This window comes from Phyllostomus hastatus, unplaced genomic scaffold (assembly GCF_019186645.2).
Source record: "Phyllostomus hastatus isolate PE091 unplaced genomic scaffold, TTU_PhHast_1.1 phas_scaffold_501, whole genome shotgun sequence".
Lineage (NCBI taxonomy): Eukaryota > Metazoa > Chordata > Mammalia > Chiroptera > Phyllostomidae > Phyllostomus > Phyllostomus hastatus.
The window spans coordinates 40,309,520-40,324,452 of record NW_025334033.1 but is presented as its reverse complement, the minus strand read 5'-3'; the positions used below and the strand labels follow the sequence as shown (position 1 = coordinate 40,324,452).

General features: G+C 43.2%; 1 protein-coding gene across 1 annotated transcript in view; it reads left to right on the top strand.

The window, feature by feature from the left end:
- CUNH14orf39 (chromosome unknown C14orf39 homolog) overlaps positions 1 to 14,933 on the top strand; it is an 83,252-nt gene that overhangs the window by 64,340 nt on the left and 3,979 nt on the right. The window contains exons 18-19 of the mRNA XM_045821950.1: positions 5,021 to 5,231; positions 13,026 to 13,257. Of these exons, the coding sequence (XP_045677906.1) occupies positions 5,021 to 5,231; positions 13,026 to 13,257 (443 nt within the window). The remainder of the gene's footprint in view (positions 1 to 5,020; positions 5,232 to 13,025; positions 13,258 to 14,933) is intronic.

The following is a 14,933-nucleotide window of genomic DNA, read 5'->3' as shown; positions in this document are numbered from 1 at the left end:
GAGTTCAAACGAGAGGAGGCTGGAGGTATGGAGGTATTCAAGGGCCAGATCACATCCAGCCTCATGTGCTGGAACTGAGGGCTTTTCTTGAAGGGAGTGAGGAAATACTGATAGATCTTAATGATGATTAGATTTACGGTGACATTAATGTGATTTTTAATTCCTCTTCCCAAGAAAAGCTCCCAAGTAATAAAGGAATGCCAATTCCCCATTACATTATCATTTCAATTAGGTGATGGAGTTCAGATTTTGCTGAAAATTCTGGTTGGGAAAGAGCATTGTTGGTTTTATTGAGTGGTTGAAAGTGAAAAATAATACTTCAGTTGTCAGGGCAGAGTGAGGTGGTGAGTCCCTGGTATTACCGAGGCTGCACCAGGTCGGCACAGAGTGAAACAAAGACGAATGTAGTGAGGGCAATTTTGCACATCGTTAATTTGCTGGTTAATAAAATTGTGACCGTGATTAAATCAGAATAACAGGGCAAAATAGGTTATTTTCTGGCTTTCTAGCCTTGAAAGTGAAAGTTGCTATGTCCCTATGATGAAAATCCACTGGTATTTTTGACTATGTTAGTTAATGGACTAAAGTAATGAATTGTGTGCACTGTATATCTGGGCAGAAAAATAGGAGATTATATTAAACACAAAACAGGTCCCAAAAGGCCAGTTTATTATCTACACAGAGACATGATTAAAGACATGTCAATGCACAGTATAGCTATTGTCTAGCAGTTGTCACAGGAAGGCAGTACTGCACTGTCTGCAATAATGAGCACCTGCTTGCCTTTTCCACCCCCATTCTCTCTTCCCACACTCTCAGAATATAGTTATGTCTAGACAAGGCACAAGAGGGAGAGTCCAGTATCTATATCAGAGCCAAAGATGAACCAGTCCTGAATTATTTTATATCTCTGCTCGGTGGCACATTCCCATATTGGCCTCATTGCTGATGGCACCCCATAGAAGGCCCAGCAGAAAGCAGTCTCGGCACAGTACTTCTTGGTTACCTAATTTTTAAGAAGGCGTGCCAGAACTCAAGAGGTAAAAAAGAACATGAAAGGTGACAATGGACATACCCAGTACTGAAAGGACAGGAGCTACATTCATAGCAGACCCAGGGCCCTTCCACTGTGCAGTGGGCAGTTGCTAGACTGATGCTGGTGGGCTTAGCAAGTGTCAGCATTCCCTTATTCCTTTTTTAAAAGCATATTCCTGCAAAAGTTTAATAGTGGCTATTTCAAGAGTTACTTCACAGGAGCTTTCTTCAATATTAGACAGGATCCTTGGGAAAACAGGTTCACAGCAATGCTGATCGATTCCCTTCATAAGGTGAGTTTAAACTCTCAAGTGAAAATGGGCCACATCAAGTCTGCATGGTGAGCTCTGGGGGATTTATGAAAAAGCAGGTAGTGGAAAGAGTTAGGGAGTCTCACTCCACTAGTTTCTTTCAGAGAACACGCTTAAAAACTCTGCGAATATTACCTTCTCACATTTATGTCTAAGTAGTTAAACCACACTATCCACCCTCTTAGCTTTCTTCTGGAAGATTATCTGACATTTAACATTCACCAGTTTTTCTGAAAAGGTTAATAGTTCGCCAGCCGAAGTTGATCATTCTGAAATCTTTGGGTTGAAATGCGAGGGCTTTGTGTTGACAGTCTGGGGACTGTAATGAGTCTAGTGCATTCTTAAGACTTGCTTCTTTTGCCCTGTGAATGGAGAGAATAAAATTATAGTCTCTAGGTGTTTTCCACGGTTCTTTCACATGCAGGCTTTCCGACACCAATTAAAGAGATTATGTCATCAAGTGAAAGGAAAGCTATAACTTGTATGTTAATGCTATGATTACTTGAGACAGGGTCACACGGCCCAAAAGCATAGGAGCTGACCTTCAAAAAAATAACTTGAGCTCAATTCCTAATTAACCTTTTTCAATACAAGAAAGAATAATTTCAGGCCATTGGTCCCCTTAAATCCTCATTTTTTTCTCTTGTACAATGACTGTGTAACCACAATCAAGTAGTAATTGTCAAAAGATTTTTTCCCCTTAATGATGTTATCTTTAAGGATTAATTTTTATTTCCACTTAAAATATTCTGTTTTCTTAGTGAATAAAACTGTGGGAAGCACACTTAAACCTACAAAAAGTGTAGTATTAAAATAAGTTGACAATGCACAAAAATGTCAAATAAGTATTGTACTTTCTCACTACATTCTCAACAATGTGAGATCATAATCATGTGGACAAATGAAAATATATATACATTTTAAAAAATTATGTTGGAATCCAAAAATTTTATCACTTTCAGTTAATGTTCTCTGTAATTCTTAAAACTTTGTTCTGCTGTACAATGTATATTTTATGCCAGAAATTGCTCCATGATAAAAGTATCACAATTATGCTAGCTCTTGTTTAGTCAGGCCTGGAGTTCATAGCTGATGGACTTCACATTTCTGAAAATCTCTGGTACCCTCTGGCTGAACAAAAGAGAAAGCTACTTTTTACAGTGCTGTTGAAGACTTTGGTCCTGATGCTCATATTTGCCTCTGGAGATTATAAGAATTCTCTGAACAGATGATTTTCACATCATTTAGTAATTACTCTCTTACAACCTCCATATTAAAACAGCACTTATCAAATTTAAAATCAACATGAGCATGTTTGTGCCATAGTTTTAAATACTTTAAATGTTCCTTGCCTATGGTTTCTACTAGCTCACCTCTTTGACTGTTTTGAATTCAGATTGTAGATAACACAGGCTAAAATGTTAATAAATCATTCAGAAACAATCTTAGTAACATCTTTATTTTTCTATTTTACATTTCCCCCAGGTTTGTGATAGTTGCATTTTTTATTCTGTTAATAATTTGCAATGCTACACAAAATCCTGCAGTATTTTAACAGAATTTGTAATTACTATCCGTCTGGTTAAAACACCTCAATACTTGGGTCTGAAGTGGTATTGTGGTAGAAGTAGAGCAGTAATAGACTTTTTTAAAGGGCCCCACAAAATGCCTGCAATACATCGGCAAATATGAATTTTTCACATACTCTTTGCCTCTTGAACAATGTGCAGAGGAACACACTGCTGTTTTGTTTATCGGTTATATTTCTCTTGGAGCATTCATACATACCAGGATTGAAAGGAAGAGCAGGGACCAGTAATGAGACACAATTAATGTCTTACATAGGTTTCACTCAAATCAGAAAAATGACACCAAGGACATGGCAGCGAGCACAATGGAAAACAGTTGGAGCACAGCTGGAAAAGTTGCCTTGATATCTAAGTATGCAATTGGCATTGATCCCCAGGCTTTTAGGATGAAACAGGAAAAAAAATCTTCTGGCTCTCAACCCAATCTATAAAGTAAAGAAACCTACGATGTTGGAAAAGCAAGCAAAAAAGCATACATTTCAAAGAGCAAATTTTATGTAGGCTTAGCTTTGTTCCAGGATAAAACATAAACCTTGTCAAATGTGTGCGTGTTTGTGCGGGCACTCTTCGGTGGGGGCACTGGGTGCAGGGGGAGTTCAACATGGATTTATGACATGGGTTGTTGAACTTCAGGGAAAGTCAGAATGATTTCTAAAATCACTGTCACCAGTGTTCCACTCCTGGTTGGTGGATTCTTTGGTGCTGTTTAGTTCCCTTGAATTCGTTTGAAAAGGAAGAGTGTTAAGGCAGGATCTGAGATGTGCTAAATAAGCCCCACTCTTCAGTCAGTGTCTAGAGTGACTTAGAGCAAGTAGTCAGCTAAACCTCACTGTTAACATTTGCTTCCATTTGGTCAGCTGAAATGCATATCAACTCATAAACGGTGTTACGTAATTCTAGAAGGGTCAGTTATTAATGTATGCTTATTAAAGATTAGCAGCAGTGCTAAAATATTTGTAATATAAATGAAATAGTTATTGGATTTTAGTCCTCAGCTGGATTTATCTCTTTGTTACATAAAGGAGAAGAAATGCAAGGATTTCTGAGTTCTTCTCCCAGTTTTTATTGAACTCTATTCCATTCTTCAAAACGCTCTGGAATTGGGAGGAAGGCATTGCTCTCGTTTCCAAAGAAAATGGAAAGATCCATAAACAACCACCACCACCTGCAACTGTGCATGCCCTTCACCGCTGTAGAACAGCACTCCACACAAGCGTACACATTTCCGCCTTTTCCCATAAGCCTTACTACTTCCTTGATTCCTTTAACAGCTGCTCACCTATTCACTAACACGTCTTTTAAAGCTTCACTGAATTATTCTCCATTTTATTCAATTCACAAACCTCCTATTCCAGTCCCTCTTCAATCACTAGTTAGTTCTAGGCCTTTGAGTAAAGTCCTAACCATTATGGACCCCAATGTTTTCATCCTTAAAACAAAATTCCTCAAGTCTCTAGCAATTGTGTATGCACTCTCATCACTCTGTGAGTCATTTTGAAATCTGTTTCTGAAAAAAGACAACATATAAATAGATATTAATATGTATATTCTTAATGTGCAGTTTGTAAAATCAATTCATTGATGAATGCCTATATATATTGTAAGTCTCCTAGCAAAAAAATTAAACTAGAGATAAAATATCTTTAAGTTCCCAAGTTATAAGTGATAGGAAATAGGTGGTGTCACTTAGTTCCGATTGCTTATAACCTAGTTTTTTTTTATTTAACTGAAGTATATTTCTGGCATCTAAATTCCAAAACAATGTGTGAAGCTGGATGATACAATGAAACTGTATTATGAACAATATACAATGTACAATGAAACTCACCTTAATGAGATTTGATACTTATACAAATCCATGTAAATGTCTACACATGTATGCAAAGGCAAATGCATGTATGTGTGAAAAGAGCTGTGAATGGATACAATACTTATGTATGATTGTGTTTTAAGTAAAAGTTGCTGAAGATGTTTGGATGGAAACCCCTTTATAATCATTATTGGTGCTTACCAAGAATATGCGAAAAGAGCTGAAGAAAGTATTTCCCAAAAGATTTCAGAGACCTCGAACCCTTTAAATCATAGCACTATGAAATAAAACACTACGAAGGAGAAGAAGGCTCTGGTGAGGACGGAGCAGCTCAGGATGCAGCCAGGAGTGCAATGAAATTCCAGCACTTCCTGTGGGCCAGCCTCGCGAAACGCCAAGCCAGAGGAGTTGGGAAACCAGTGCTCAACAGTGAACACTTAATAAAGACATTCCTGGACCGAGACGGAGCTGTGCTGTTTGGTGGATGTATGTCACACCTAGCTAATCAGCACAAAGATTTCCTTCCAGAGAAAATGAACTCATAAGCCAGCACTTCTCTCTGACTCAGTATCACAGTGAGAGGAAAAGAGAGAATCGGAATTTAAAAATTAACTTTGCCGTTGTGAAACGATCTAAGAAAAAGCTAGCACGAGTATCTAGCTTGACAGTGGACTTAAGCCTTTATGTCAAATGTTATTATTGCTGATATTTTAATGAAACCACGAATGCTAAATGTACTTGAGCCGATACTGATTTTTTTCAGCCGTTAACTTTTCAAATAACAAAGGTCACTGGAGTTGACTTGGGAATTGGGAACAGGGTTGACTCCGCCACCTGCTGGTCATTTACAAATACTGCTGCTCTCAGGAGCTCGGCACAGATACGGGGAGCCTCAGCTCGGGGTTGTGAAAAATGCCTTGCTTTTAGAGGAATTCACCCGGCATGGGTGGTAGAGGAAATAGCACTAGATTTAGCATCAGAAAGCCTGGGGCAGAGGCGATGGTGGCGGGGGTGGCATGGGTGGTGGCGAAGGAATCCCAGGTTGACTGTATCTTCCACGGCCAGCTGCCTAAGGCTCCCTCCACGACCAGAGCGCTCTCCTTCCCCTCTCCATGCGTACCTGGACTCCTTAATTTCCTCCTCCCTATGGTAGGTGTTCTGAGACCTACCTTACCTAGATCATATGGAAGAATGCTCTGAATACTGTAGGCATCATGTAAACAAATATTTTGGTCAGAATTAGGGGTTGGCTTCCTACCATCTGTGTTTTATGTGAGCATTGTCACAAAGCTTTTAAAGTCCAGTTTCTAACTGGGGTCATGATAAATCATCTTGAGAAAAATGGAAAAGGACAAAGGCACGTGCATATCAAACCTGTTTCCGATTATCAGCTGACACCTGACTTGTATTATCGTTCCATCTTCCAAAAACACCCATTTTAATTAAAATCCAAAAGTTTCCAAAATGTATGCTTTGAACAAAGTTACCAGTAATCAGAAAAACAAAATTGCCCTCACGATTTTTGTCTAGTTATGCCAAGCAGTATTCAAAGGTAGCCTTAGCGGAACTCAGGGAAGCAAAACCGAGAACCACAAAGCATAAAGGCCGAAACTAAATTGATTCAAATCACCACACTGAACTGTGTTTCTTTCTTTTTCCCTAACAATTTCTTGATTTCCTAGCTATGGACTATTCTGTTTTTAAAAGCCCCAACAAAATTTCCACAATTTATCCTTGTGAGGGACTTCTGTTGTTGAGATTTAATATAAATTTGCAGGTATTCACAAAAGGCAGGTCAGACAAAACCACATCCTCCCAAATTGCTTTATTTCTTCACATAAATATCCCTTCAAATAGGCTTTTTCATGCTTCTGAACAGCACTGCAATCACACTCACAAAACAAACACAGAGTTCTGAACCTAAGCAAGCCACTTAGTCTGCTTGAGGGAGACAATGTCTTCCTTGTCACTGATTTTGTCTTTTTTTTTTAAGCAGAGGAAAGTTTTTTTTCCCCCTCCTGTTTGCAGACCACCCATGAACCTTTTCATTTTTCTCTTTTAATCTGAGAAAGGGGAGAAAAGGAGACTTGTTGCCCTTAGCAGTTCTTGGGCTTTCCTCCCAATGGGTAAGTTAATTATTTTAACCTGCTGATCAAGAGTGGCGGGGGCAGGCTATGTGGGCGGGAAGGGGAAACAGGTGTTTCAAACACCTGCATTTCTAGGCTTAATTACTCTGAGATCTTGTAGGCTCTCAACTGCATTCTCCTTTCTTTACAGGGGCTCCGGGGGAGGAGTTCATTTGTGGAGTTCTTAACTAATTGTAGCATAAATATGCAACCACTTTTGGCTGAACAAATTATTTTCCTTAAAATGAACTCCAGGTAAATTTAATTAGGAAAAAGGTGATTGACAGGTATTACTGTGAATGCAAGGATTACAAGCTCTACTGTTGTTTAAAAGGCAGAGTCAAGAGCCGGCCATGTTCTGGTGGTTCTCTTCTTACAGCAGTGAGTTCAGGTCAAGAAAACCCTGATCGATGATTCTGGAATTCTCCATGTCTGGAATTGTGCCAGAGATTCTTGGTACAATTAAGTACAAAAGTTAATTTTTTTCACTAGAGCACATGGAAAAATCTGCTTTTAAAAGATGTTGACATAACCCATGTCCCAAAATGAGTATTTAATGTGGTATTTTGTATTGAGCTTAAAGGTTTCATAAACACAGTTTACAATAATTGAGTGCTTACCATGTGCCAGACACTCATTTCTACGGATTTAATCCTCACACCCACCCTGTGAGATATTGCCTCTTATTCCCCTCATTTTGCAGGTGCAGAAGCTGAGGCATAAAGAGATTCATTGGAGATTCAAGGCCGGCTAGTGAGTGGTTGAGGAGGGATTCCAGCTCAGGCAGCCAGATCCAGAGTCTGCGACTCCCATTCACATCACTCATTTGCTGGGAGTCAGAAGCTCTTAAGTCTCCTTACGCTGCAGTGTTTCCCAGAAACTTTTCTTCTTGATCCCTGAGGGTGCTGGAGGCAACACAGGAATTAAAACTGGTGCCGAGCAAAAAGCTCCAAGAGTTCCACTACCTAACCCTGAATCACGAGAACAGACCTGAGTCACACGCAGTATTTAATAAATGGTATGGGAAGATTCTAGAAAGAGCACAGGACTCCAGGATGTTCCACGCCTGGAGACAGGAAGTTGTGGAAAACAGATAATTTTAGAACTAATCCCCCTGCTCAATGAGTAAGTAATCTGTGGTCCAGAGAAACTGAGGGAGATTTGGTCCAGCTTTCCCAAGGGGGCGGGAGTCAGGTGCAAGATTGTAATCCACAAATACTGCTGCACAGTCAGTGCCTTTTTATTCTCAGTAACTAATTTTCCTTCCTTAGGTGAGGATGATTAGACCAATCACTTAGACCAACAATTTAATGACCTTGCCATGTGACTTACTACTTGTGAATTGGTGAAAGGGGCACCGAAGTGGAAATACAATTTGTTACTGACTTAATGTTCTCATCGGGCAGCAGCTAACACACACTCACGTGATACAGGAAATCAGGTGTCAGCACTGGCTGACTCTGGCGAGTGTAAATATTCTAGCCTCAGACAAGGGAGCCTCAGTTCTTGCTTCCAGTTTCCTTTCTGCCTGCCCATTTTCACCTAGCCTTTTCAGGGTGTGGAGGTGTGGAAATAGGAATGGGGCGGGGGGATGGATTCCCCACTGGAAAAGGCCAGGAACTTCCCCCTGTTCCCTGATGGATCCCAGACATAGCCTTCCATTAGGCTGGCCCTCCCTTCATTTCCCTTTCTGCCTCCTGTTCCCAACCTCGTTCACGTCACCTCAGAATGGGAGTCAATGAGATATATTAGAATCATGAAAGGGAGGGGCTGAACCACTGTGGTGTGCGTGTGTGTCCAAGACTCTCCTGGGATGCACTAGGTCCTAATGTAGGGGGTTACAATACAGAGTAAATGGGAAATTTCAGAGAAGGCCGTAGGTTGCAAGGAGAGGAAACTTGTGTATCTTGGGTAAAGGGCAGGTGTGTAGAGGTACACCAGATAAAATGTGAGCACAGAAAGAGCTCATCCTAACAGCTCCGGGGTTAGTCCTGCTCCTTCACTTTTAACAGTTTACTAAACATAAAAGGGGTGTAGAAAAAAACACTCCCAAACACACATCTAATTGGAAATTCCAGATGGATTAGAGACTGAAACATGAAAGGTAAATCTATACAGCTTTTAGAAGATGCATATTTTTATGGCCCAATGATGGGGAGCTGTTTCTTAAATAAGACACTAAAAGCACAAAACGTGGGGGGAAAGATTGACATTAAAAAACAGTCAGAATACCATAAAGAGAAAATTTGAGATAACAGTTAACACTAAGTAGGCAAAATGTTAAAGTATGACCAGATCAGGTGCTGGCAGTCACGCGGAGGAGCAGAAACTCTCACGCAGTGGTGGGAGTGTAGATGGTTGCAACCATCTGGGAAAACAGTTTGGCCTCATCTCAGAGAAAACCGAGGACACGCGTGCCACAGGGCCAGCCATCAGCTAGGAGGCAAGGAAATGGTACATCTGCACCAGAAACATGTACAAGAATACTCGTAACCGCGAAATTAATAATAGTGAAAACCCTGGAAATAGCCAAATGTTCATCCATGTTAAAACAGATAAATTGTGATAGTAGTCACACAATAAAATATTATACAATATCAAAAATGAAGGAACTAAAACGACACCAACAACATAGATGGATATCAGTAACAGTGTCATCGAAGAATATAAAAGCAGCAGGAAGCTTTATGCACATCTGCCTGGCACCCAAATCATCCCATAATCCATAAAGCTCATTTAATCTATCCAATCTCATATCCTTCCCCAAAGCACATTAAGTCATTGAATCTACTAGGCACTGCTTTCTTCATAGCTCTTCATGCGTGCCGTCACCCCTCCTGCTGCTTCAGCTAGGACGTGGTGGCTGTGGGGGCGGACTCCTCTTCCTCCTACTCCCGGGCCAGGCCTTCAGAGGCCCCCGGGGGCCCCACCCCCACAGGAAGCCAGCTGTGACTGCTCGGTGTCTCTCCTCAGAACTTCCACTGAATTTGCTCTCCGCATGTTACATTTTGTGATGAATTGTTCTCCAGGTAAATTTAACAAATACACAGTGAGCTCCCATTACGTGAGCAAGCCTGTGCAGGGGCTGCAAAGGGCACAGAGAGGATAAAATGGTCCTCACTCTCCAGTTCTGAAGAGTGACCTATCAGCTGAACAGAACAGTGGGCAAAGCTTTCTGGCTGAGGCTGCTCTTGAGGAAGGTGCAGAGCACCAGCCAGGTGGGGAAGTGGTTCGGGCCTGGAATCCACAGACCTGGCTTCTAGTCCTGGCTCCCTCCCACGTACCAGTGGTGTGACCTGAGGGAATCACACTTCTCTATGCTTTACATTCCCACTTGGAGAAGGTAGAGAGGTATTGCCCCTTCCTGGGTTGTGATGCATTATGGGGAGCCGTGTGTCCTGCACACAGCAAGCACAGGGCAAACGGTGGCTATGAGCATCGAAGATGGCTAGGATTTCAGCAGGCGGAGATGACGCAGGCAGGGAGAGCTGCGATCTGCCAATCGTGCAGTTCGCTGGGGCGCAGAGTTGAGGCAAGGGAAGTCCCGGTAAGAGGACTGGCTCAGATCTGCAGAAAAAGAGGCTGCATCTGCGAAGTGTGTGCTTGGCGGTGTTGGGCAAGGTGGCCGACACGCTCGAGCTCATCTGTGTGAAGGCCTTGTGGGGACAGAATGGGGGCAAGGAAACCGATGAAATCCATTGCAGAATTTTACTGTTTTGGCTGTAGTACCACGATAGTAATGCCACCGTTAGTTGAAAATTATAGTACTGGTAAGTTTAAATTATGCTTCTATGAAAATATAAAAATAGTAAATAAAAATGGACATAAACTTATAATCTCAGTTTAAATTATAATTCAATTGGTAGTGAAAATGTTTAGTAATGGCAATAATTATTCTTATTGCTAAAAATACAATACCATAAAAAATATATAAGAAAGAATTGTATCACCGAGGAAGCTATGCGAGTGACTCAGTGCTGTTAGTGACAAACCTGGTCAGCATTTCACCGACTGTTCTGGGGGGGATGGCAGTGTGTTGGGGATGTTTATAACAAGAACTGGAGGTGCTGCTTTGAATTTAAAATGCTCTCTTGGTTTTATTCTTAAATTAAAAATTACATCGCCAAATGGATTTCATGTAACAAATTATAGCTATCATTTAACAAAAACATAGGCAAATTGACTCAAAGGGTAAGCTAAACGCTTCCTCATCTTTGCAATAGCTTTGAAAACGCTAATACCCAGTCCACTTCTGTATTCCTACTGGACAAGAAAATCCTGAACGATCTTCTTGGCCCTATCTGTCAAAGAAGTAGAAAAAGGATCTTCTTCCATCACAAGTACTTGACTCTGGGTCTTTGACTTTCTCTGTGACCCTGCCAAAAAATGATGATAAATTAATGAGGGAGAACTTTCATGAAATATGTTCCCTGTTGTGACTTTCTGGCAGGGGACTTGGAGCCGGCCCCCGGGACACGTACGATAGGCAGCAGCTGTTTACACCGTGGAGTACGGCAGCGAAGACGGAGGATTTGTCTCTCTCATAGCTAGGAGGTGAAAAGCCTCTTCTTCTCCACCTGACGTTTTCTCCCAACCATTCTCAAGATTATGGGCAGGTCTCACTCACTGAATTTACAGGCCAATAAACGTAGAAAACAGATTATTCATTGTGACATAACCCACTTAAAAATTAACCCTAAAACAGAAAACATTGGTCACTTAACAGTAATAGGGAACATTTATTGAGCGTTTGCTTGGCACTGTTCCAGAGTACTTTATGTGTAAGAACTCCTCTCCTTTAGTTATAACAACCTGACGATTAACTGGCCTCTCCAAGCCACAGATGAGGAGACTAAGACTCGTGCAAGAGAACTGTCCCAGTTCCCAAGGTAGCTAAGAGGCTCACTCAGAGGATCCAACCCAGACTTGCTTCGGAGACCTAAGCTCCTAACTGGTGTGTGGAAAGCTCAGGTGCAGTGACCTCTGTTGTTGCAGACGCTGGCCTGCAGTGGACCTGGGCCCGGAGTGGGAACCAGGTGTCAGCACGGGCTGATCAAGAAGATCTCGCTCCATCAGCTCCTCTTTCTGGAGACATGAGGCACAGAAAGGCGGAGTGTTGAAGCGGGGAGTCCATCTCCTGCTTCACCCCTCCAGGCTGTGCTCCGCACCACACTTCTCTCTGCTTTTTACAAACTTGCCAATTTTATTGGCAGCTACTCTAACAGCTTTACTGCTGGGAGGGGAGCTTTACTCTAATTGCAAACTAAGGGCTTTCTAAGTTCAAGTCCCCTGCGTCAGGCATTTGTGGTCACAGGCGGGATCATCACACCGTGACTGGGCGGCTGACCTGTTCTGCAGAGCAAGCCTGCATCATCGATCAGTCCCCCTGCCACTTACGTTCCTGGGTACAAGATGAGTCCAGTTGTTGGCTAAGACGTTCTGAAGGGGCTCAGATCGGCAGGTTGGTCATTTCACTCACCTGCATATGACGCAGACGGAAGGAAAACAGGCTGCCCACACAGCCCCTTCTCTCCTCTGCACCTTATGCAGAGTGGAGCTGGGCCACACCCACCCTCCACCCTGCGTCCAGTCGCTGTTGACCATCAGTGGCAAATGTCGGCCTCTTCCTAGTTCTAATCCTCATGCTCACAGCATTCAGTCTTCCAGGGAGGAGACCCAACCAAACAAGCAAGTGTAATAAAGTGTAATAATGAGAAGGGAAAGTTGAGGGGTTTGTGTGAGGACAGAGTAGGGCACCCCATTCAGATGGGAGGCCAGAGGTCGATGAAGGAGAGACCTGAGACCTGAAGGAAGGGTGGGAGTTATTTGGAGCGGATGGCCTGAGGAAGGAGAGAGGGAAAGGTGGGACAGGTAGAGGGAAGAGCATGGCAACACTTGGAGATGAGAGAAGATGGCACGTTTGTGGAAGTAGGGAGGGTCCCCAGAGCTGTTGGTGTTCACTGATTTACACAAGGGCTGAGGAGCCTCCTGTGAAAGAGATTTCATCCTTGTCCAGCAGGGGATTGGGGCTATAACAAAAAACAAATCGCAGGAAATGCTTGCAGGAAATGTGGTAGGAGTCGTGTGTCGTGAGATGTGGGGTTCTCTGCTCCCACAGGAAAGACTCGAACACTTTAGGACTCCATCCTTACAGTGGAACACCTTCCCTGCTCCCCGCAAGCCGAGTATGACTCAGAAGGCGTATCCTTTCGCTTTTCCGGAGCAGTAGCCCGGACCTCTGGCCTCACAGGGCAGCCTGCACACTCGAGTTCTGTCAGTCTCAGGCAGCCACAGGCGGCTTGTTCCGCTTGCACGGAGCCAAGCAGGGTTTTCTGCTCTGTCCACGTCTGGGCCGTGGTGACAGTAGTGACGGGAATGGAAGCGAGGTAACACCCAGGCAGCACAGCACCTCTGTGGAGCTCTGGAGGTGGCAGCGTCCTGGCTCGGGTGGCAAGAGAGAGGGTATCATTCAATATGTAATATTTGGGACCCAAATAGGCAAAAGTAAAAACAGATTTTCTTCTCTTCATGAGAACAGGGGTTGCCCACAGGTGCTGGGGCACAGTACCTTTTCAGCCCTGCTGGTGGAGGTGTTAGCACAAGGGTCTCGGGGTCTGGGTGGTTCTCCTACTAGATGCTATTCTTGCTAAATGTTAAAATGTAGCACAGTGTTTTGCAGACCAGCTGTAAACAGGATGAGCTGACAGGAACCCAACCTGAATGAAAGTAGCCAGCTGCGAAAAACAAGAAAAACAACAAATCAACTGTGTAATGGACCAAATTAGACTATATGAGCAATAGCTAAACCTCCCTTCAGGGAGACAGAGCTTTGGATGTGAGTCCAAATTTACTTAGGACTGCCTAAGGAAAACCACGTCTTGCTCTTGAACAGAACACCCCGAACGGCAAACCTTGAATTGGGGAATGGAGGCGGCAGAACAATGGCAGATGCCTGCAAAGGGAAACTTCTGAGGATTCACTGGAGCCTGAGATGAGGAGTTACGATTTGGCCACCAGCAGTAGCAAGGGATGACAGGCAGATTCCTGTAACAACTTCGAGGGGTCCCTGGAAATACTTTAGGAAGAGGGGAATATGTAAAAGAAGGTGTTTTCTATGGCCAAGTAGGGAGCAAGGGACTTGGGGCCACTGAAATTCGGGCACAGATGGGTTGATGTCCCTCTCACCCACTGCGGAAGGCTGAGAGGTGTGGCCTACGCCCCGGAGACATGTTAGTGTGGCTAAACAGGGGCTGCTGTGCGGGGGAGTCCCCTGTAGTCCTTACTGCATGTCTTCCACTGAACAAAATGTTGGACATGTTTGGCAGTTTAGTGACTTACATCGCGTCCTCCTATTTGATCTTTCTAGAAGGAAAACTCCCGCCCGTGGAGGCGTGAGGACTCTGGTGACACAGAAGGAGGTATGTGTAGTCCTAGGCTTGTGCTAGCAGAGGAACGTGTGAAACTCCCTCCCTGGGGCATCGATTTTTTTAAAGATTTTTTTGGACAAAAACCAAACTTTAAAAAAAAACGATTATTTGTTTATTTATTTTTAGACAGAGGGGAAGGGAGGGAAAAAGAAAGGGAGAGAAACATCAATGTGTGGTTGCTTCTCATGCTCCCTGCACCGAGAAACCTGGCCTGCAACCCAGGCACATGCCCTGACTGGGAATTGAACCAGTGACCCTCTTCTTTGCAGTCCAGCACTCAGACCACTGAGCCACACCAGCCAGGGCCCAAACATTTTAACTAGTAAGAATTTAAGGTATTTTGTATTAGAACCATCATGGTTATATGAAGCAATAGTACAAGTTTAAAAAGCACACTGAATTGTGTGTACTGTGTAAGCAATATATGAAACTGAATATAAAACAAAGATAAAAACCATTGACTTCAAGGAAATACCGGGCTTGCACGTGGGCACTGGGAACCTCACCTCCGCTCCATCCCCCGGGCGTGCGCCTTCACTGCCTGTGGCCAATGAAGATACTTGAAAAGTCTGGAGATCACTGGTCAGATGTGTGTGTGAGGGAGAGGGGGTCAGAAGATACGTGCTTCCTACTTA